Here is a 24,484-nt window from a genome sequence, read left to right on the forward strand (position 1 = left end):
GGATATCCTTTTTCTCGCATGGGTCGTCAACATTTGGAGAATTTTCAATCTCCAGGGTGGGTGCAGAGGTCGTCATCTGTGCCAAAACAGTATCATTAGAGGGCCCAGGGGTACTTGACTTTATTCTTACTATTCATAAAGATCGAATAGAAAAAAAAAATAATAAACCTGAAAACTTTAAAATGATATCATTAGCCTTTCATGGTGTTTATTCTTCCACTAATGGCACAAGTGATAGCCGACTCCCAAATGTCTGCCCCCTACCATGCCCCACAAGGGATGGCAAAATACAATTAGAGTGGCCAAAGCATAAGTCGAACCTGCTTGCTAGGACTGAGAGTATTGCAAGAATGCAGTCATCCCCACCCTAATCATATTATAGGAAAACTGAATAGAATGCCGAGAGTCCTATCCCCAGAGCCAGACCCCCTGGAATCCATGGCCCAGCCCTGCAGAATAGTTCCGCCCTTGAAATATCAATCTGCTATCTCTCAGGCCCAAACATTATCGGGTAGTTGATGATCCTACCACAGTTCCCACTATTTAGTTCCGGATATAAACCCAATCCCAGCTAAGATATATTTTTCTATTTAACAGGCCTAATAAATTTTAGCAAAAGTGGAAAATTCCACAAAATTAGTCCAAAGAAATATGTAATAATATATGAGACTCTTAGACTCAAACCTGGGAACAATTCCTGGGGTTCAAGGGGCCCCCTTCACCACGTCAAGGTGGTCCCACATCGAGGGGGGTGTGTACTGTAATGTGTGTGATAATCATGTTAGAGTCATGTTAAACAAAACCTAAACAGTGACCTTATCATTGATGAGATGCCACACATAGATGTAAATACACTCACACTCACACAATTAAAGCTTCAATGATATGAGGTGAAATGAAAAATTGATTATTACCGTGTAACAGAAGATGATTACTGTAATTACTTTTTGATAGTGTTCTTAAAAAGAATTTGCTTTGGGCATGTCATCAATGAGAAACACCATAAGTACTTTGGGCATGTGTCATCAACAAGAAACACTGTGAGTACTAATATGTAAACACAGGGTCAGTTTTACACACATACAAGTATGTTATATAATGAAAATTGTACAATAATATTCATGAAGAAGTAAATTGTTACATCTGCAGCTGGTGGGGAGGAACACCACCCTTGGCATCCTCTTTCCTTCTTCCCTTTGCCTGCCCTCCAAGAGTGCATGGGAGGCTGAAAGGAACGTGACTGAGTCCCTTTCCCCACTGGAGCAGAAGAATGGGGTAATCTACAGGAGCAGAAGTAGCCTGGGGATTCCTCTTGACCTGAAGATGAAGGGCTAGCCAAATTTGAGGTTTGTCAAAATGCCTCTCAAAAACCTGGGGGCTTTGTGGGACACTGCCTGGTGAAGGAGGATATCACTGTTGTCAACATACAACCTCTCTTACACTACCTCTACTTTGCTCAGAGGGAAGAGAGAGGTAGATACCTACCAAGACTGGGCCCTTCCTGGGTGTTTAGCATCCACTCCAAACCTATGCACCTGGGGAGTTGGGAGAGCACTGCATCCCACCTTTCCAAGACTAGGTCAGACCACATATTTGCTGTCTGGTGGGCTAAGTAGGTAATTGCCCTACCTCCAGGCAACAGCAGTCTCTTAAAAGAGGCAACTATGTCTAGGGTACAATGCTCCAAAGAGGATGCCACTTTTGCTACCATGAAAGACCACAAGTCCAACCACAAGACTGCCTGGAATGCAGCCACTGCAGTAAATTCAAAAGCTGTCCCCTCCACCTGTGAGGGAGACCCCCTCTGCATGGAGGTAGTCCAGCAAAAGACTAAGGGACAAGCCAGCCAAGGGCAGATCAATCTGCAGTGCCAGCTGGGGACTACTGGTTGTGATATAGTATTTCCTCTGACAAGCCTGGCGTGGAGGAAGTAACTTACCAGACCAGCTCAACCGGAGTGAATTCTTTTGCCTAAAAACCATAAAATTCACCTAATCTAAAATCCTGCTAGCAAGTCAGGACCATGGATGAGAAAAAGTTAATGAATGTCTGTAGTCAGTTCCTTCCTTGAGATCATTCTGCTCACAAATGAGCCAAATGACCTGAAAGTGCTTGCCTCTGCACCTCTAGGGTGTCAAGAGTCCTGGGTGAAGGATCTTTGGGTCCCTCCAGCTCTCAGTCCTTCCAGGGCACTCCTTCTGTAGGAGAGGGAAGCTCATCAGAGCCCTCAGGGGGCCACTCCACCATTCAGGAGTACATCCTATCCAGTCCTATGAAAGACCCGGGAACACAGGTTCCGTGGGAGGGAAAAGAGCGCAAATGCAACCGATCCCGGCCCCTGTACCAGTCAGACCCTGCTTCTTGAGAACACCCAAAGAAGACAAACCAATGGTAAAGACAGAGACCCCTACCAGGTGAATGAGGCCCTGGGCAGTTGTCAACCTGCAGTAACAACATCTGCACGAGTTAGGGAGAGCTTGCTTGCTCACATAAACATGGGCAAGGGCTGTCCCGCAAACATGCCCCAGCCTTCCGCAAAGCCAGAGCTTCTCAAGGAGGGGAAGGCTGAATGGGGGACCTCCTCATACTAGGTCTGGGTAATGGCACCACTCTAGATGTGTCACTTTCCCAGAACCCCTACCCGTCAGAGGATCCTGTACCAGTGGTACAGGTATCCTGGTCAGCCCGGCCAGTACTGGTATGCCTGGGTTCCAAGAATCCTGGGTAGTGGTTGCACCCTTATACAAAGCAATGGGTACAGCAGTGCTTGCTGCATAGCTAGTGTGAGCCATATCAGTCACCTCAACAGAGGAAGACTGACCACTGGAAGTCCTATGAGACTTTCTTAGGGGAGGAAAAAGGGGGCTGCTATGGCCTTTTTCCTCTGCTTAGGAGCTTTGGAAGAAGGAGATGAGGTGGAACAACCATAGGATGAAGACGACCTTCTCCTAAGCATCTTTGACTTCTTCCTGCCCAGTCATGCCAAGGTCAATGCTGAAAAGAGCTTATGGAGAACCACCCCTAGGGAGGAGGATGACAACTACTAAGGACACATTGCTGATGGAACATGCAGGGATACGGTGTAGGCAGGGCCAGTCAGAGAGCTGTGGATATAGTCACAGGGGGTCATCCTAAAGGCAGAATGGTGATCAAGTAAAGTAGAATTACTGGACTCTCCTAAGAAGCCTCAGGAATGTCCCAACCCTCTGAGTCTCTTCACTTCCAATGCACCTGCAAAAGAGTTCATGTTCATGGGAGGCACTTTCCTCAACTCTGAGAAAGAGTGCTCGCCAGGTAAGAACTCGCCTTAAGAGTGGAAAGACACCCCAAGAAAGAAGACAGAATGGCCATCCTCCCCTTGGTGACTTTCCACCAAGTAATCAGTGAAAGTCAGCAAAGGGGAAGCTAGCCCCTTAGGGGTAGCAAAAACTGGTGGAAGTTTAGCAGCGGGGAGAAAGATACTAGTGACCTCTTTAAGTGTCCCAGTGGAGTATTACCCTCCTATGACACTGGGGAGAATTACTCTCTCCTTTTCATCAAGGGAAACTTCACCCATTGTTCAGACAGCCATTCATGACACTTTGTACAAGGACTACCTCAGCTGCACATATGCTTCCTGCATGACACAGAGGATATGCAGATCAACTTCAATAGACACCAAGAACTTGTTGCAGAGCTTCTCTTTAGCAGGAGAGAGTATCTAAGGTTGATGGGCTTCCTTGGGATAGAGGAAGATGGCTTAGATAAGTCATGAGTTTGACTCATAATCAGTGATAAATGCAAAATCAAAACCAACAAAATGCAAGATACTAAAGCAAAAAGTTTATTTGTAAGAAAACAGTAAAGTTCAAGTCTGTCAAAAAAAAAGGTGTCTATCTGTGCACAACAGCAGCCGGAGGCACAGTCAGAAAGTTTGAATGTCCATTTCCAGCTCACATTCTAAGCTAAATCCTATGTAAATAATTAAAGTTGTTTACATGTAGAAATAATTGCCAATAATTTTGCTCAGTGTATGTACACCTTGGAGGAAAGATTAGGGTGGAGGCGATGTCCCGCGGAAAAGGTGAAGTCAGGTTGACAGCTGGGCAGCCATATTGGTCGTGGCAAGAGGCTCTGGGACACTCACAGGAGTATACCAAGAGTGACTGACCTTCCTTGTCAGTCAGATCCATATTATCATTCGAGGCAGAAGTGTGGAGTTTTTATAGCTAATTTTTTACAGAATGCCAAGCTCTTGTTCAGCATTTGGTTGCACAGCAAAATACAACAAGTTACAAGATCCTACTCGGACATTTCATCGGTAAGTGAATTTCAAATTATGCATTTCTAATTTCCATAATTTACTCATAGAATTAGTGTACAATAACATCTAGTAAACCTTGGTGTATACAGCTTTTAAAAAAATCCAGGTGGATATGTTCATGACCCTAAAAATGTGTACAATCATTTCCCCCTACATTTTCTTATTTAGGTACCTTTACAGACAATTCATTGGTTTTGTTGTAGCATGACAGAACTTTTTCAAGCCAGGTAAAAATAGCTAAGAATATTTATTTAACTTAATAATAATAATAATAATAATAATTGATGTCGAAAATAGAAGTTTCAGAAGTAAGGGTTAGTGTGTGCGTTTAAATCATTGGACGGTTATTGTAAGTTGTTTTTACTTGTAGTTGACTAGTGGCATGTTCATGAATTCCCAGGGGAATCGTCCAGCTTTTAATCCTAAAACACATGTGGACTAATCCTATGGTCAGTATAACCAGCTCAGAATTTTTTGACCGAGATTAGCAGATGCCATAAAATTTGCCCAGGTGATTACTGTTTTGGTTTAAGCTCTGTTGACTTGTTGGCTTTGTATTCAACCGAACTCTTCAGAATTTTATATTTTGTAAGCCACCCGCTTTGTCGTCTTCCCTGCTGAGTTTGATTAAAATAAACGGAGATACTGAAGAAATTCGTTTTTCTTTCTTTCTTGAATTCTTTTAGTTTCAACGAAATGTAAAAAGAGAAAATATGTATACATACATACACACACACACACACACGTATGTATATATATAAATATATATATATATATATATATATATATATATATATATATAAATATATATATATATATATATATATATATATATATATATATATATATATATATATATATTTATATATGTGTGTGTGTGTGTGCATGACATAATGAACTCTAGAAATCTGAAATCTAGGGGCTACAAATGTCCAGTTCAGAAGAGAAATATTGACCAAATCAAGGATTTTCTTGTAATAGCTGAAACGTATATTAGATCATTAAAATTTAGTGATGGCCAAGATATAATAAACACAAAAAGAAAAACTGGATTTCTTGGTTTTCTCTTTTGTATAAGAAGTCTCCAAATTATCTATGAAAGATATATTTCGGCTTTTGAGGCACCATTGACATTTCTGTTGACTTACAAATTAAGTCAAGACCATATTGAGCTTTTTTTTGGACAAATAAGGAGTATGGGGGGGGGGGAGCTAACAACAATCCCACGGTTAGACAATTCTCAGCTGCCTATAAAAAGCTACTTGTGCATAACGACATAATGGATGTTGTTAAAGGCAACTGTTTACCATTAAAATCCGTGCCAATATTAACAGTTGCAAGTACATATGGAAATAATGCATCTATAAGAGGTATAAATATGTCTCTTTTGAGAAATAAAGTTTTAGATGACTGTGATACGGATGAGACAAACAGCGGTGATGATGAATAATTATGTTGACATTCGAAGCAATAGGCTACCCATTTGACAAAATGTGCAAACCACATTGTTGTATATATTATGGGGGTTTGTGGCATTTTCTTTGAAAAAGGGTTTACATTGTGAAATATGCATTGATGCATTAACCATGTCGAATGGCAGTGATCGCCATTCTCTTATTAAACTGAAAACCAAAGGAAAATTGATAAACCCATCAGATGATGTAATAGACATATGTATAATTTGTGAGAAGAAACTAAGAGAAATGATGTCCTGTACAAAATCTTTAGTAAAAACAGATTTTCATAAGTTAGTCACATCAGTTTTAGCAGTCTATAAAGACAAAGAAATCTTTACTAACTTTGGGTATCATATGTACGATACTGATCCTTTGGACAATCATATACATTTATTAACAAAAGCAGTTGCTGAAAAATATTTGAATGTAAGGTACCATTACGTTGGAAAACGACTAACTGCTAAGCTGCAGACTCAAGTTTCAGTGAAGAGTAGACAATCATACACAAAACTTATCCAGTTTAGCGGCCAATGATTTAATGTGAATTGCATGTTTTTTTTTCTTTCTTTCTTTTTTCATGAGTAAAATGATCGTGCTTTGATTTCTTATGTTTTACCAGCACTATTGTAAATATTTCCTTAATAAACAACAGTAAATACTGACGTATTTAGTGAAGAGTTTGAGTTACCCAAAGTGTCCCACTCCTGCTTCTTGCCACGACTGGGCGTGGCCGAGTACCTGTCAACCTGGCTTCACCCAGGAGTACAGCTTAATCTCCTCACCCCGTCTCCAGGCCAATATTCTACCTCTATGATGTACACAAGTATAACAAACTCTGATGGGATTGCAGTGTCTTGATCTGACTTATGAAATTTAGGCTGTCAAGCCTTCTTTTGGCCATTTAGAACTAAAGACAGTGAAAAAAGCCAGTTGGAGTGGTTGGACAGCAAGATAAAGAGATTCAGAAGATAAAGAATCTAAAGGTGGAACTCAAAGAAAACCCTACAGCTGCCCTAAGAAGTAATAGTTACAGAGGATGGACAGCAAGACTGAACAAAGAACAAGGGAATGGAGGTAAAGTACAAGGCTAGCAAAAACAAAGGTGCAGCAAGGGGCTAAAGGGATGCTGCACACACCATTTGTAATGCTTACAGTGCACCATGTGATGTGCACTCACGGGACTACCTCCTATGGGACAGTTACTCTGGCATAATTGGGTATGGTTACTGTATGGAATTAGGAAATGGTCATGTGAACCAATAAATAACCAGTAAAAAAAACATTGGCAAAATCGAGTTTTCTGTGTAGCAGCTACAGCGTATAATCAAGGCCACCAAAAGTAGATTATCTTCCCGTGGTCTCGGTATGATGATGTATGAGCCGCAGCCCATGAAACTTTAACCACAGCCTGGTGGTGGCCTATCCTATATCACTGCCACAAGCACAATTATGGCTAAATTTAACCTAAAATAAAATAAAAACTAGAGACTAGAGGGCTGCAATTTGGTATGTTTCATGATTGAAGGGTGGATGATCAACATACCAATTTTCAGCCCTCTAGCCTCAATAGTTTTTAAGATCTGAGGGCGAACAGAAAAAGTGCGGACAGAATAAAGTGCAGATACACAGACAAAGCCGGCACAATAGTTTTCTTTTACAGAAAACCAAAAATCAATTAATATTTTGTTTAGTTTCAAGACAACTAATATTACAGCCTTTTTAAAGCACAAAAACAAATCTTGCTACAAACTTCATGCTTTACAAGCAATTCATCAATCCATAAATTTTCTTTTTAATACAGTATATGAGAATCTTATGTATTTCAACAATTACAGATAAACCAGGGGAATGTCTAAACCTTCATCTTCAGAAGTGAATACAGGCAGTCCCTGGGTTATGATGGGTCTGGCTTACAACGCTCCGAGGTTACGACGCTTTTCAAATATATTCATCAGAAATTATTTCCTGGTTTACGACAGGTTCCCGGGTTATGACGCTTACGACGCCGATCCGACGGAAGAAATATGGCTACAAAATGGCAGAATTATCAAAATTTGGAGGTTTATTTGATGAAAAACTCAATAAAAATGCTGTTTACATCATTTTCAATAAACCAAAGCATTAAAAGTAAGGTTTTCTTAGGATTTTTGACAATTTTCAACGATTTTTCGGCTTACAACGATTTTCGGCTTACGAAGCAGCGTAGGAGCGGAACCCCCATCGTAAACCAGGGACTGCCTGTTTATGAACAAGGAATTACACATTAAAACAGAACATTATTCATATTTCCAATCCAAGAGTTTTAAGAATGTTAATAATGTGCTTCTTGATCAATGAAATGAAAACCATTCAAGACATATTTTATGTCAACATTGGATGTAATGCTCTCAACTCCCACAAACTTTTTTTAAAGCTATATCAATATTTCAGAGAATTCCACTTTTAAATTCTATATGCTTTATCTGCCATGTCTGTAAAATGGATATAAAACAAGAATTTTAACTCCATGTTAATATTGTAAATTCTGGATAATTTGCACTTCTCAAAAATATAGTAGCTGGTTTTTACATGGCTATACCTTTGGCAAAAGCTAGTTCAGTCATTGCATACTAGTAATTAGGTAGTTAGTTAGGGCCAAGAGAGTGCATTTGTTTACCTATGAAAATGCAAATTATCCTGAATTTGCAATTTGTTCCTGCAAGAATACAAATTTTCATCCTTTATATGGAGACTCACTTCTTGGGTGGGACTATTTTCAAGTTGTCATTCTCTACCTTTCCAGCTTCTCAATCATGTATGTAAGCAGGAGATGGATGACTCCTGTGACCACCTACATAGCCTGGCATATACTGTAAGGTGTTGAGACTGACATGGCCCTGTACCCAAGTTTGGCTTTCACATAACCTTACTCCAGGATATTTGAAAAACCTTGGTTCCCAGGTGTGTGATAAAACAAAGAGCTCAGAATCTAGCAATACTATTGAAAGAGCCCGCCAAGATAACAATGGCCTACCAACCCCAACCTTGGTTCAACTCTATTGGGACCAAGACATTCCTGAAACACAGGTATCTGAAAGACAACTAGTGATGTTTCCCATAAAGGTATCAGTGACACTAACAGTCAAGTAAGTGGCTGGGTCTCCCACCCTCTTGCTTGCTTGGCCTTAGTTAAGTATCTGTTACCAAGCTTCAACAATCATGTGATGCTCTTTTAATCCATATAGGATCCTGAATGTGAACAGACACAACAGCTCATATGAGCAGTCACTATCAAAAGGCAATAAGAAAGCGATGGATGGTTGAGATTGGAAGACCATCAGACATTTGTCCTGCACAGAAAGAGACAGAAAGCAGCCCTCTGACTTATTGCACTTACCAGAAAAAAAGGTAAAACTAAAAATCCCACTAAATTGCTGGTGACAAAGTTTCTAAATGCAAAGAAATACAGGGCAGGTTACATTTCTTCAGTCTCAAAAGCTACCATTCTGGTTATGACACTTGAAATTATACCCAGCTTAAAGTTTTGAAGGACAAACAAGCAATACACAGAAGTTACTGAGGTTACTTTAGTAACACCGTAACTTGTAAGACAGGGCCTTATATTTTTTTATAATTCTGCCCTTCACAGCTAAGTACAGTAGCAACAATCCACTCATATTTATGGAGCCCAATGGAAGGTTATAACAAGTTCCTACCAGACTACTAGAACTTCACTTATTTCTACAATAAAAGGATTAATTAAACTTGATAAGGCCAAAAAAAAAAAGAAAAGACTGGAAGAATGAATATGAAATACATAAAAAATGATGGCTCAATACATAGCTAGAGGATAACTCTTGCTGAAGCACACAGCAATGTTAATATTCTTATCAAGTAGTTTAGCCCTTCTGCTGCATGGGACTGATCTCCTCAGTGGTCATTCTTTTGGTTCAAGTTATGCAGCTCATAAAAGATGACTCGTTTCCCATTTCATTTTTAAAAGTTTTTGTCTATATTCTAACGAGAAATAGCAACATTTGATTTCCAACTTACAAGATAATCTCAGGACATGGGCTTGACCTTCAGTAACCAATCAAAATACCATAGAGGGAGGAGGTTTCTGGACGACCACTGAAGATTCAGTTCATAAAAAATCAATGCTCTGAAACTTTTGCTGGAGATAATAAATTCACATTTTCTACAGAATGCAGTCTATTTTTTTTTGTCAGGTTTTCCAGATGAAATTTTTGGCCAAGAGCAAGAAATCAAGGTCTGCAATAAAGATTTTCAAAATGAATAACAATAATGGTGTTATTTTGCTCCATGCTTTGAGAGGTATCACAATGAAATGAATCACCAGTAAAAGCTACATAATTCAGTATTTGAATAATTACCTTCAAATCATTTGCATATCTTGCCACTCTTCTATAATAAAACATTAAAACAACATAATAGTAATGCACTATTATAACAGTAAGGAAAATAACAAAGAATCAAAGTACAAATATAAAAAGGAGACAATTGAGTTAGTTACACAATCAGCAGGACACAGATCTCGTCACTAGTAGTGATCACAGGCTTGTAGAAAAAAGGTTATCCAGGCCCCTAAGATAACTTATTCACCCCTCACAGGGCTAGCTTGAAGGATTTGTCTTTACTAATAAAAAGTTTGGGTTTAATTTATTACATTATAGCTTTTTAAAAATCTTATAACTGAGTAACACATGATAGAATGAAGTACGTTCTTACCTATGACCAATGATCCTTAGGGGTGCAGTATTCTATTAAGTCTTCAGTAGCTAAAGATTTCAAAACTGGCATGTCTAAGGGCATTCCAACTGCAATTTGGGCTATTTACGAATGATGGGTTAGCTATGAATAAACCTTATTTTAATTAGCAAGAATATAATTTACAAAGAAAAATATACATAAAAAAGCTACAAAACTACAGCAATAAGGCAATAACAATATACAGTACTTACAAGGAACAGATACTGGAGTCCATAGACAATGGAATTGATGGTGAGGACAGGCTTCCAATCCTCACGTAAAATGTTAAGGCATACATTCCCTTCTAAGTCTATGTTGGGGTGGTAAACCTGAAAATACATTTGAGCCATTAAAATTACCTTCCATCCTCATCAACTCATGTATTGTAAGTTAATTTGATGTGAGGCAAATAACATCTTGTTATTTCAAATATATAAAATTCGATACTATTCATCCTGTTCCTTTAATACAAAAGTGCTATGTTACTTTTGATCAACATCAAGAAAGTCAGGACTGTAAAGGGCAAGTTCCTGACATACAAAAGAAAATCTTTGAGCATTTTTTCTCACGATTTCACCACTGGAACCATGAGGGCCAGCAGATGTGAAAAACACTTTTTATCCTAAGGAAATTCTGAAAGCTATTTGCATCATTCAACCAAGAGTTCCCTTAGCCACTGATGTGTACTTGGAATCTTAAGTCACCTCTGGTACTGCAAAAAGTCATGTGTCTACCAGGTAGTAACCAACTTATTCTAACTGTAAAAAAATTCATTTTTTTATCAAGAGACTTATGATATTCCATTCCCACTAACTGAGCAATGCTATTTAACCCTTAAGGGACGGGCTAAATATTTGTCAAGCACATCCCCCGACTAGGCAAACTTTAAGGCTGGCCAATTTAAGAAAAAAAACACATCAATGGAAAGAGGAAGATATGCAAATGCACATGGTGTGAGAAAAAAATTCTAAAAATTTTTCTCTACCTTCAACAGGAAGTTGAAAGTGACTACTGTATTTACATCCCTGTGTGGGGCCTCTTTTACAAAACACTCATAAAAATATGTTAATTTTACTAAGTTATGCAGTTTTTTTCTAATAATTTATTTTATTTTATTTTGTAAAATTATAATTACAGCTCACACAATATTATAACAGATAAGAACTAAAATCAGTAATAAATTCTGAGTATATTTGTTGTAAAATATTTACGAGATTTACTGAGATAGGGAGATGCAGCAACTTTTTTGTGAGGTATACATGTTTTTTCTAATATATCTTTGCAAAATTACAATTACAGCTGACATACCATCATAAAAGATAAGAACTAAAACCAACAGCAATCCCTGGGTATATTTATGTGCAAATAAATAAAAAGACATCCTGGAGCTGCAAAGAGGCAGTACATCCTCCTCTGAAATCTCAGGGCATACTGATGATGTCTCTCCTGTGCTGAGGTAACAAGTTGCTGTAAGTCATTTATGGACCACTGAAGTGCTATGAACATCTTTCCCGCTAAATTCATTCAAAGATTATGGCGTGTAATATTAATACTCATATGAGGATTCCCATCCATCACCCAAAACCTGTTATAGATACAGGCAGTCACCAGTTAACGGCAGGCTCAGTTAACGGCAACCCGGTTTTATGGCGCTTGTATAGCAACGAAAATCACCGATTTCCACTTATTGGTGCCGATAATTGGGTACTGGCGCCAATACATACCTAACAGAGGCGCCGATAAGCCCGAAAATTCGCCAAAGAACTGCCGAAAATCGCCGATTTTTGGTTAGCTGCAATTTTCAGTTATCATCACACCCTCAGAACAGTACCCCAGCCGATAACCAGGGACTGCCTGTACTCATATGAGGATTCCCATCCATTAAGGGTTAACATTTACTGGCGAAACTGAAGAACCCACAAGACCACAACGTTATTTTCAGATTCCCAGGGCTAGCCCAAGAATTTGTTCATAGAAGACAGGTGAAAACTGTGACAAGAGAAAATAAAGATCTTGGAACCTAGCTAGTAAAGAGACTAGAAAGAAACGATGAAAAGTAAAGGGCAGCAAATAATACATCCATGTGCTACAAGGATGTTGCTAAGAACCTTTGGCATTGCCCTCTGCCATCTCATTGCAAAAACTCAGTCAATCAAACACAACAGGAAAATAGAGATCAGATTGCTTGACAGGGGTGAGTGATAAAAGATAAAGTACAAAGATCAATGATCACACCAAACTAATCTAACTACCTTTTCTGAGAACCAATGAATACCATAATGGCATCCATCAGTGAATGAATCTTCAGTATTCAGGTGAAAAAGGGAACCAACTGGGGAAAAATCACTTCAGTGCCATGAAGTCCTCAAGGTAATAAATATTCATCTTAAGTCAGTCCTTTAACCAAAATATGATAATTCTTCTTGCTCCTTTCCATCAGTTTATACATAACATGAATTAAAGTCATATTCTTATAAAATAACAAGCTTTTCACATAACTCATTAGTCATAAGATTCTGATTACTGTATGAAATTTAGGCTGTCAAGTCCAGCCTTGGAGCACTTTTGACCAATCACTGCTTTAAACAATGAAAAGAGGGAAGGAGTGGTTGGACAGCAAGATGAAGAGATCCAGAAAACATGGGAGATGAAGTACAAGGATCTAAAGGTGGAATTGGGAGAGAACCACACAGTTGTACTAGGAAATAGTAGTCAGAGAGGTTGGAAAGCAAGACTGAAGAAAAAAATTGGGAATGGAGGTAAAGTAAAAGGCTAAAAAGTGAGTGCAGCTGGGGGCCAAAGGTATGGTGCAAACTCCCTTTGATAATGCCTAAAGTGACGACAAGAGATGCACTGCTGGCATTATCCCCTTAAGAATTAATCACAGAATGCCTTATACTTTGCAAAACTACCAACCTGCTTTAGCTGAACTGAATACTCCCACTAATTCCACCATTACACTCATCCCAGCTCTTTGCATCAACCCTAAATCCTTTGTGCATGCGAGGGTCTACGTTTAAAGCCAACTCTTGTGCTTTCATAGTCTAAACTGAGCAATTGCAAGGATAGGATGAGGAGGTACAAACCCCTACTGATTAATTTGTATTTTTCTTAGGTATACAAACTGGGGTCTTTCATACATGGAGTATCCTTCAAAGCATGCACTGGACCGGTCGTGTAATGATTAACAAGGAGGGTACCCAGGTGGAAAAAGGGTAGAAAGGATGTCCAGCCAGCCAAAGCTACCCAATGTACTTCCGGACATTTATGTACTATAAAAAAAACTGCTTATTCAAAACAAACCTTTAATACCCATGTGCCTGACTAGCAATTTTGGAGGTAGGCTGACAATGTATGACATGGCAATTCAGTGGGATCATCTTAAGAAAGATGTACTTCATAAAGTTTCCTAGTAAGGTCTAGAAAGAAAGCATTATATTAACAAAAAACTCACATAGAGGTCACCTAAATGCAACAAGGGTCATCACTGGACCAAACCGAAATGACAAATTTTTTAATCAATTTGTATTTTTCATAGTTAAAAAAGCCTGCAGTCTTAGCTTGTGGATAATTACTCTAGTGCCAGCTGGAAACCAGCAAACAAGGAATTGGTGGCAACGAGGTAGGCAGATAGGCCTAAGTGGCAACCGTCAAGTTCCTTCTTGAATGCATCGAAGGAACAACGCCTCGGTTTCTTCTTTACCGCCCTCATAAATTAGAATAAATAACCAGACACAATAGTTCCAATGGTATAGTTATGTCTGTCATCACCATAAACATTTTCACGTCCTTTTGCACATTCAAGGAGTCTGACATGAAATTAATTTTCTCTACTCATCTCTGTCAAGGTTATTATATCCAGATATGTAGTAAATATGGAAACTGGCAACAATATTTAGGGGACACAGCCATTTGTGGCCATAAGCATCTAATATTGCAAAGTAGCAATTTTAATCCTCACACTCTGGGCTAAATATATGGCAACCTACATCAGCCTCCCTAAAAGTAAGAAAATAAAAAAAATCACAATAGAAAGAGGGTGTCATGCACATATAAAATATATATGATAAAATGTAACAAGATTTTTGCTCTTACCACAATTGAACATACAATGATCTGCTAACAATGTGTGGTGAAGCAGCTGTCTGGGAAAGTTGGAAGTATAGGCCCAGGACACAGCCTCTGCTAAAATGCATGACAAAATAACACATCAGCTGACAAAATAACACATCAGCAATAACTTTTTTCTTATGAGTTTCTCTGCTTTGTCCCAAATCATAATGTGCATTAATATCACTTTCAGCACCTCTGTATTCTGGCTGATAAATTGAATCATCATCACCAGTACCATTTAATAACCCTTAACTCAAAGATGGTGAACAGCTGAGGATATCCGGTATTAAAGGCATTACTTCTTTCACATAATTCTGTGGACATCTGGCCAGCCAAGATACTTCCTGAGCTAAGGCATGATAAGTTGCCAGTTAGTATAACTATCATCCAACCCTGCTAACTCAAATGAGGCCAAAATTGCAGTAGATGAACCAAGCTGGGGAGATCCAGGATTAAAAGCAGTACTTTTCCTCATGAAATTCTATGGGTTATTGGCCTGACACCCATTCACTGAACTTAGGCCTCTAGGTTACCAATTAGTTATTTATAGCCCTTTCAAGCCATACAAACATTTTCCCACAAATTTCATCCAAATGAGGATACTCATATGCAAAGTACAGGCCTTAATATTAGGTCTGCCAGCTTCAAGGGGTTATATAAACCTGTTACGGGATTCCCCAGACGACAGGAACAATAATCATAAGACTGGTGTCCTTGATTGATGACAATGATGATCCTTTTCCTCCTACTACCATCTGGTGTGCCTTGTAAGGCAAGCCATAGACAGTACATAAGATTCTTTGCAGTGACCATCAAATTTTCAATCTTGACTTAAAAACAAATCCTCCACACCAACTTTAATTCTGGAGATGTGACTCAGTTGTCTGGTCAAGTTTAAAAAACTTGACAGAACCCAGTTCCATTGAAGATAATACCTCAATTAGTGTGCACAGTGCTAAATGAAGACGGACATGTCTAAAAGACATTTTCATAGTCATGGTACAGGAACAATAGTCATCAGTACTGAAACCCTGAATCAGAAAACCATTATGTCAAGGAAGCATCCCTTGTCACACACACAAATCTGCACATCACCATACAAGCTAAATCATTGCTTAGAAGATGAGGGGTGCTGATATGCAAGACATTACAACCAGGATCCAGCAACAAGAGGACCGCAGACAAGAGCAAAAAAAAAGTCAAAAGAAAGTAGATGTACAAGAATCACCTGGACCGAAAACATTTAAAGAATATAAATATTTTTTCTCCTTTTACTGGTTTATTTTTTTGTCTGACAATACTTACATTTACAAAAGGGGTCAATAATGGCACAAGACAATGTCATACCTAATAAAGCACCACAGCACTTGAGAACATTAAGTAAAGATTACCTGTTTGTCAAAAATAACAAACAACATCAGAAGAAATTTTCAAGGTGAATTGCACGAATATGCAACTAAGTGCTATATCACAAGAGGCATGAAACAAAGTACAAAATCAGTGAGATATACGGTAATCACAGGTCTAACCACAGCTGAGAAACCCAAAACACTGACAACAGAAGCTCCATCAGAGCCATATCAAATTTGGAGCAATACATACAGCAGAACAAAATTTGGGAGTTACTTTAATGTCCTCCTAGCTTACCAAACAGCACTACTACCTGCACTAACTGGTTTTCATTTCAACCTGAAGCACCCAACTTTACCATGTACGACAGCCCACAAAACCAAAAAAATGCTTGGCATTCATGCACCTCTTCCCACAGTTACTCTGTGGGCCATTTTCTTCCCATTTGTTTCCCCTCACTGCTGTAATCTTTACCCCTTCAAGAAGCAGAGCCTTTGCTTCCTTTGTGATTAAGCTCCACATTTCTTCCTTTCCTTTTGTTTTCCTCTTCCAACCTGGTCTAGAAATAGGCATTAGCCTGCCACTTCACTACCCTTTTGATAAAAAAGAGAAGAAAAATCCATTGACACATAAACAACTATCCAGACACTGAAATTTATCATAAAATACTTACCATAGTTTCACACTTGACTTTGGGTGGCTCATGGGGGTAGTTGGGACCAACTTTAAAACTGAAAACAAAACGCCCTCCTCTGTAGAAGCCCTGAAAGAAAACAAAGTATTCTCAGATTTCTCTCTTATAACAGATTAAAACATGAGTGGATGTACTAATTTCCCATGCATAACATCTATGAAATATTGACTGTGGTTAAGGGAATTCTTACTCATAAGGCTTGTACAGCCATGCTCATAAGTGATGGGTTAAGAGAATTCTTATTCATAAAGCTTGTACAGCCATGCTCATAAGTGAGGGGTTGAGAGAATTCTTATTCACAAGGCTTGTACGTAAGTGATGCAGCAAGATTCTTTTTGTATCATCCAAAATATCAGTTTCAGTGTAACGGCTGCCTAGTAGTGCTGAATTTCTTTTTTTTATATCCAACGTCATATACATCAAAAAGTCTGCAAATTCACAGCTAATACTAATTTCCTTAAGGGTACAGGAATATGATCTCTTTAATGCAATGGTATATTTCATATCTAACTGACATGAATTAATTTTTTTTTTTTTACACTGCTTAGCTCAAAGCACAGTGTGAGAAGGTTAGCACTCTCATCAATACCAGCACGCTCAACTTGTTACTCGGCGTGGTCCTCATAGCCACCTCTACTACATATAACAGTAGACCTAATAAGCTTAACGGTCATAACAAATTTTCAAAATAAGACCATATATCACACAAAGTTTTCTTTAGGTTTTTAAGTTTTAGGTACATTCAAGGTGCCTGTATGTTGTAAAATGATTTATACGCCTAACAAAAATAATCTAAGATTTCTGAGATATAATCTCGTTTACTAAAAGATTTACTTTTACAGATTACCTGATTTTTGAAGAAAAAAAGATGACAATTCTCTAAATTATATCAAGAAGATAGCTTATGATCTAAATATTTATTAGTAACAATGCAAAGGATTATGCAACAATTTTTTCTTAACTGATGAAGAATACTATTTTCTTGAAAGTTCTATTTGCTTTTGGTGTATAACCTATTCATTCATAAGCTATCTTGAAGTGCAAAATGTACAGATAACTTCATGTACTTTCTGGCCAGAAATTGTTAATACAGAAATGTGATTGTTCAGTGTAATGTATTTTTAGCAAGTAAAGAAAACTACCATGCCTAGGCCTAGGAACACAATCTTGGTGTCAACAAAAATGTAACTGCGCGGAATACAGTGTTCACTATTAAGCTCTTATTTTTGAAGGTATGAAATATAACATAAATAATTTAAATTTAATGACAATACTATTCCAGTAACAAATATAAGTTAAATAATTTCAAAATTATTCCACTGACTCGACAAATTGTAGAACTATGTTCCAGTTGGTTCATGTTACCACCACTCAAATATTAGTTGCATCACACAGGCCAGGCCCATCCATAATAAAGGTATGCATTTTAGTTGCAGTAACACTTTTGAATTTATTTCTTTATCTTTTTTCTGCATCGAGGCATAAAAATAATCAAACAGGAATATTTGGAATTTTATGGTTGCATGTAAGCAAGATGAAAATGTTACAAAGATTTTTTTTTTTTATTTTAATATTTGAACATAGGTTTGATGAAGATTTTTCTTGTCAAACACATCAGCGCTGGATGACCGAAAGTTTTGGAAATGTTTTGTCACTGTTTTTACGAAATTTGGCAACACGCAATATATTCTTACAGTTTTGATATATACAACAGATTTCACTCTTATGAAATATATGATGGCCTTATTCAATGAAATAATCATGTTTTTGCAATGAAATAAGAGCTAAATATGCAGCATGTTAGATTGCCAGTTAGTGAATTTTAAATGAAATCCTATGCAGTCACGTAGCATCACTTCTGAGCGCATACAGAACATTGATTGCTTCCCATATAAGAAGTCAATTAAATAAATAAAAAAGAAAATGTAAACAAAACCATAAATTGTGACTTTCAAAGCAATTTCTCAGTCTCATTATCAAATAAATTATTGTTTTAATTGTCTTATCTACTATAAACAATAGTTGCCCCGCCTGTTCTTCAAAGTACTAAGTCAAATGATTTAGAATTGTAACAGTTTGTATTTTCATATAAAATGAGTAATAATGGCAAAGACAAGGAAAGTCTACAGTAATTTAGCCTAATACTTTATTATGTACATAGTAAAGTAAAATCTATAAACATAAATGTAAAATATTTTAACATACTAGGTTATGATGACAATTTCCCTTCACTCAGTTACATAAAAATTGCTATGACCAAGTGACAAAAATACTTTTCCCAAAATAACAGAACTATGAAGAAAGAAAAGTCTACCGGAAAATAATGCACAGAGACTCAGTTAGATAAAGCAGCAGATCCTTGGGCTTCAAGATACCGGATAGAGTTGGCTAACACATCAGCGAAATCCTCTGCGGGATCAAGGACTCACTGAATGATTAAGATCATGACAACAGAAATCATCAATGCTTGAATAATTGAACTTTGCGGAGGGAATGTATCCCATGGAAAGAGGCAGACATGGTATTGTCTGTAACTGATATCACCCAACCCGCTTGATCCCACCATTAGTTTATAATCAGTAGTACCAGAGGTAAAATCCAGTGAATTACTGACACTGCTCCACTACATTCTTCTCTAATTACAACCTCCTATTAAAGAATGATACTGCTGGAGAAGATGTGAAGCAACGGCTCTATGAGACTACACTAGTGGAGGGGAAACCCAAAAGGAATCATAACTCTCCTTCAGTACCTCTACCACCCAAGGTTCTGCTCCTGAGTCTCTCAAACATGCCAGAAGGCCTGCAATTGGCCTCCTACCAGAACCTGAGGGATGAACAGATCCCCAAAAGGTATAAAAAAGACCTGTGAGAAAGAGGTACGACTTTGTACCAACATATCCTCCCTTATCACCTTAAAAGTCAAGCTTAGAAGGCGACCGGAAGGAGAAACCAAAACAGCTGCCACCACCTCTGTAGGAGAAACATGGACAACAGATATGAGCACAACTGTTCTCACTTCTTCAAAACAAAGTTAGTACTGTACTGTATAAGCATGAGAACATTCGGCAGCATCAGAACTAGCTAAAAACCCACTGACATCACAATAACTTTAAGCTGGCACCACAATCTCTCTAAGTTGGGGCCAAAAACTTTCTAAGCTGGCACCACAAACAATAATCTGGTGCCACAATGTCTGTGCGCTGGCACAGAGAAGAGGCAATCATACTGAGTGAAACTTCAGTAAAAGATAAAACTTCAACAATATAAGCAGAGGTCTGGATAACAAACTCTGTCTCAGCATGTCCAAAGCACTCTGTCAGTCTCAAGAGTAAGTCTCTTCAAAGGAATGAGACAGGCAAAGAAAAGTGAATCTTCAACTGAAGACAGTTTACGTCAGTCTCAAGAGTAAGTTTCTTCAAAGGAATGAGACAGGCAAAGAAAAATGAATCTTCAACTGAGGACAGTTTAAGTCAGTCTCAAGGGTAAGTTTCTTCAAAGGAATGAGACAGGCAAAAAAAAAGGGAATCTTCGACTGAAGAAAGTTAAGCACCAATGCTGGCTATTGTTGTGTGAAAACGCACGTTGTGCGAACACAATAGTACTTGTGTGCAGCCTGCAGACAGTGCTGCAACAAGCTTGCTACTCTTGTCAAACTATTCTATGCAAGGGTTGATAATCATGGAAGAGTTAACAGGCTGCAAGTGTCAGTGTGTTGTGTTGGTATATTGATAGTTTGTTTAAGCAGTTAAATAGATTCCTGTGACTGAACTTACAAAAGGTCAAGAGCTGTTCAATTGATGATAACTTGGGCTGTTAGTCCCTGGTTAGGGCGATTTGTTCAGTTAGGCATTGTCTACAGGGATGCTAACCTATGCCTGACTGGAAATTTTGTAAAACTATTAGAAAAATAAACCTTTACGCAGCAGAAAAGAATTGATTTACCTCAAGATCGTAAGTGGACCACTACTGTGCCCACACCTCAAAATTGCTTAACATTGGTCCCAAGAGAGATGAATAAAAACCAGAAAAGCAGGTGTAAAGAACACATGCATCAAGAAAGAGGAATAGAAGACAAGGGGCTTAGAAATGAGAAGTAGATGAAGACATAGGTTTAATAATCGACTGAGCCAACGTGAACACCAGAAACAAACTACTACAGATTAATTATTATTATTAACAATGTCTATACCTACATAATAAGTCCTATCAGCAATAACTTCATTACTTTGATGTCGTTATTGTAATAGTTAAACACAGTGCAACATTTATGTCATCAAAATGATCCCTTGGTTGACACATTGTCCTTCACTGCAATACCCACAGATCTCTCAGTCACCATTCTCGTATCGTAGCATCTTGTAACAACAGATACATTTTCCTCATTTTGTTTATATTCTACCAACAAATGGCAACATTTGATTTCCAACTTACAGGATAATCCCAGGACAAAAGGTACCTCCAGTAACCATCAAATTGTTTCTGAGGGAGGAGGTTTCTCTCATGATGGAGTAGTACAGAGGCTTTTATATGGAAATGACAATGATGGTAGTAGACCTGAACTATCTGACAGTTCTCATAGTGACAGCAGTGAATGTGGTGATGTTTATTATATCATAGTTATAGACAAACCTACCTTAGATAAATTTTTTTTACTTAGTTTTGATTGTATGATCAAGAATCGAGAACGATAGAGATGAAGTGATCAATAAGCACCAGCACTATATAGAGTAAACAAAGAAAATGGCAAAATTTGCAAATGGAAGACTACTGAAGATTAAGTTCAGTAAAGAATTGTGGTTTGGAAACTCTTGGCTGGAGATAATAAATTCACATTTTCTCTGGAATGCAGTCTATTTCTGAGAATTTTTTTTCAAGGTTTTCTGGATGAAATTTTTGGCCACGTGCATGTGTTCAAGCTTTGTAATAAAGATTTTCAAACTCGAAAACAAAAATGGTGTTGCTTTACTCTATGCTTTGAGAGGTATCATACTTGAAATAATCACCAATGTGTTCACATTTCTGGTTTTTCCGACCTGTGTCACTCCGCAAACAACTGTGCACTTATTTCAGGCAAAGCTATTGCTACAAATATACCAGAAAAAGCTAAAAAAGCTAAGCCGAGTTATTTAACCTCAAAAGCGAGCTCCATGAAATGGAGTCGTGTGACAGAAACAAGATTATCACAATCACAGGCCTCCGCCCCGTAAACATTCCTAATGCTAAAGTCCCACCGAGTGAGGTGCCGATACAAACCCGCACTTACCATGGGACTGTAAACAAACCGCCACCTTACATTCCATCTTTAGCACGCATTCGCTGTTGTTGCTCTGTTCGTAAAGCTTCTTTGTGTTTCTTTGATTGATTTACTATGGCATCCTCCCTGGATTCTCTTCACCTAAGTTGAGTACCATCTCTGTTTTTTATTTTAGGCGGTTGAGGTTCTTATTTCCTCTAATTTAATAATTAGAGGATTTACACGTTCGTCTTTATCCACCTTCTCCCGACCTCATGTGAATTCATCAGTCTCAAAAGGGATTATGTCGGGCTTCGCCCCTTCATTTTCTTATGTTGTGCCCTGCCATCTATTCGTTTTTATATTATTGCTTTTATCCTTCTGTAGTTAGTCCCGGCCGTTAGTTGCTAGCTTTCCCTCGCCTATCTGCTCTTTTATCAATTATTATACGCAAGTATTTAGGACCCTCACTTCTCCAGTGCTTGGATATATTATTTGAGATGGTACAGTTATGCTGTTTGTTTATTTCATAAGCCTAGCGCACGGATGTCTTTATATTTATGATTATATCCTTTTAGTTTTTATCTGGAAGGTCGTAGCTATTTCCTCCGCGCTCATATCGCGCTAGTTTGGCCTCCTTCTACATGTTCTAAGGGATAGTTAAATCATTATTATTTTATTGCCTAGAGTGAAGTTAACTTTAGGCCTAGTTGAGTAGATAACTATTTCCAAGCCTCCCAGCGCCACTGGCTGTGTTAGTTAGCCCAGGTTGTAGCTGCATGCCCTTCCCCTGCTAGGGAGAGAAGGTTTGGTGTGTAGGAGGGTTCATAGTTGAGCTTTCTGTGTGGCGCTTGGTTAGAGAAGTCGGCTTAGCGCCTCTCCCTCTCCCTGCTTCGCCTTCCGCTAGGGGCTCTAGAGTCCTAAAAAGGTTGCTTTCGGAATAGCAAGGGTTTCGCATACCTACCTTCATCCCGGGAATCCATACATCTTCGGCTATTCTCCATCTTCATGTTTACCCCCTCTCCTACCCCATTACTCCTTCCTCCCCACCTTCCACCCTGTCTGCTTTCATTAAGTTAACTCTACCAAGGCCTGAGAGTTTATCCTGTTCCTTCATAGCTTCTATATTCCCTTCCTCTGCATTGATTGGTCTGATCTCTCGCTAACGGTTCCGACCTTACCCGGCCACACCCAACGAGACCTCAGTTAGGGACCGTGCCCTACACCCCTGTTTCCATTCCTTTCTTTGCTTTTGGCCTTAGAGTTCTGTCTCCTCTCTCAGTATCGCTCGTATGTTCTGTCCGATCAGAGAAGGATGGATCTCATGGCGCCAGAAAGTGCTTACTCACCCTGTCGCTACCTTTGGATCCTCTCGCCATGGCCTATACTCATCCTCCTCCTTCTTCCCCTATAGTAAATAAAGTACGCGCTTTTTCCAACTGAGTGTCGTTTCAGAACAATATCTCGGGGAGGGAAAATTTGTGTTCATGTTGCCAGTTAGAGTTTCCTACCTGACTGTCTTCTCTCCGTTGTTCACACGCATGACATTTATATCTTCTATTCACTCAGAACACCTGAGGCCCCTAGTATCTACTCCGCCAATCCAATGGTCTTTTGTGTTTTCTCTGCTAGGTAGTCGGACGTTTTGTCGCTCCACTCCGTGGGTACGGAGTTTGGTCGACAGTGCCTACTACACCTCCTCCGCGCCACCAGCATTGGCAGACCCCGGCTCCAAGCCAATTATCCACTTATAGTTGACTTTCAGATGCATACATATATTCATTTTATATATATTATATTATGTTTATATACTTACCTTGGGACCTTTTCCGTCGCCCGGACTAACTCCGGTGGTCCCTTTAGGTTATCTTGCATGTTCCAGTAGGCCCCTTAACCTCCCGGTACGCTCCGGTGGGACCTATCTGGATATTGTTTATATATACACATTTATTTATTACCTTAGATTAATTGGCCTTTTGGGACCCTCCCGTCGCCCAGAGATTAACTCCGTGGTCCTCTAGGTAGTTGATCTGCATGTTCCAGTAGGCTCTCTATTCTCCCTAAAGCCTCTGGGCGGACCTACCTGAGCAACTATTAGTACTAAGACATCGTCTGCACCACCGCAGCTCATCAGCATACTATATACCGGGTCAACTTACAGATGGTGCGTGTCAGGAGCAGGGGTGCACCGCTAAAGCTGCATCAAGCCATGGCATGAAGTGCAGGTCCCACTCCAGGTGTGCTGTCCATGTGGGGACCTGACTGCCTGGCACCCTGATGGTTGTGAGGTGTGCTCTCTACTTCTAGCAGGTTCTGGATGAGCAAAGTTAGCCTTCACTGCATCTACGCTCACCTTCAGTTTTGTCTCTTATGGATAATTATAACATATTCCCTTTAGGAGGGCTCAGTCACCTGACTTTTCCTTCCGTACTGGACCGCAGCTCGACTTCTTCTGTCGCACCCTCAAGACCTGGGTCACGGCTTCGGGAGGAACGTCGCAGAAACCCTACGCTTTGTCTGGGCACGCCTGTAACGCTCTTCTCGGGCGCCTGATCTCAGCTTCAGTTGCGGACGCAGGTAGCC

The 24,484-nt window shown here is 39.0% G+C and overlaps 1 protein-coding gene across 1 annotated transcript in view; it reads right to left on the reverse strand.

The window, feature by feature from the left end:
• The window catches only part of UbcE2M (NEDD8-conjugating enzyme UbcE2M), a 65,752-nt gene that overhangs the window by 10,805 nt on the left and 30,463 nt on the right, over positions 1-24,484 (reverse strand). Inside the window, exons 3-4 of the mRNA XM_067085520.1 lie at positions 16,646-16,735; positions 10,722-10,838 (exon numbers count right to left, since the gene is read on the reverse strand). Coding sequence (XP_066941621.1) covers positions 10,722-10,838; positions 16,646-16,735 — 207 coding nt within the window. The remainder of the gene's footprint in view (positions 1-10,721; positions 10,839-16,645; positions 16,736-24,484) is intronic.

This window comes from Macrobrachium rosenbergii, chromosome 42, assembly GCF_040412425.1.
Source record: "Macrobrachium rosenbergii isolate ZJJX-2024 chromosome 42, ASM4041242v1, whole genome shotgun sequence".
NCBI classification, from domain to species: Eukaryota; Metazoa; Arthropoda; class Malacostraca; order Decapoda; family Palaemonidae; genus Macrobrachium; species Macrobrachium rosenbergii.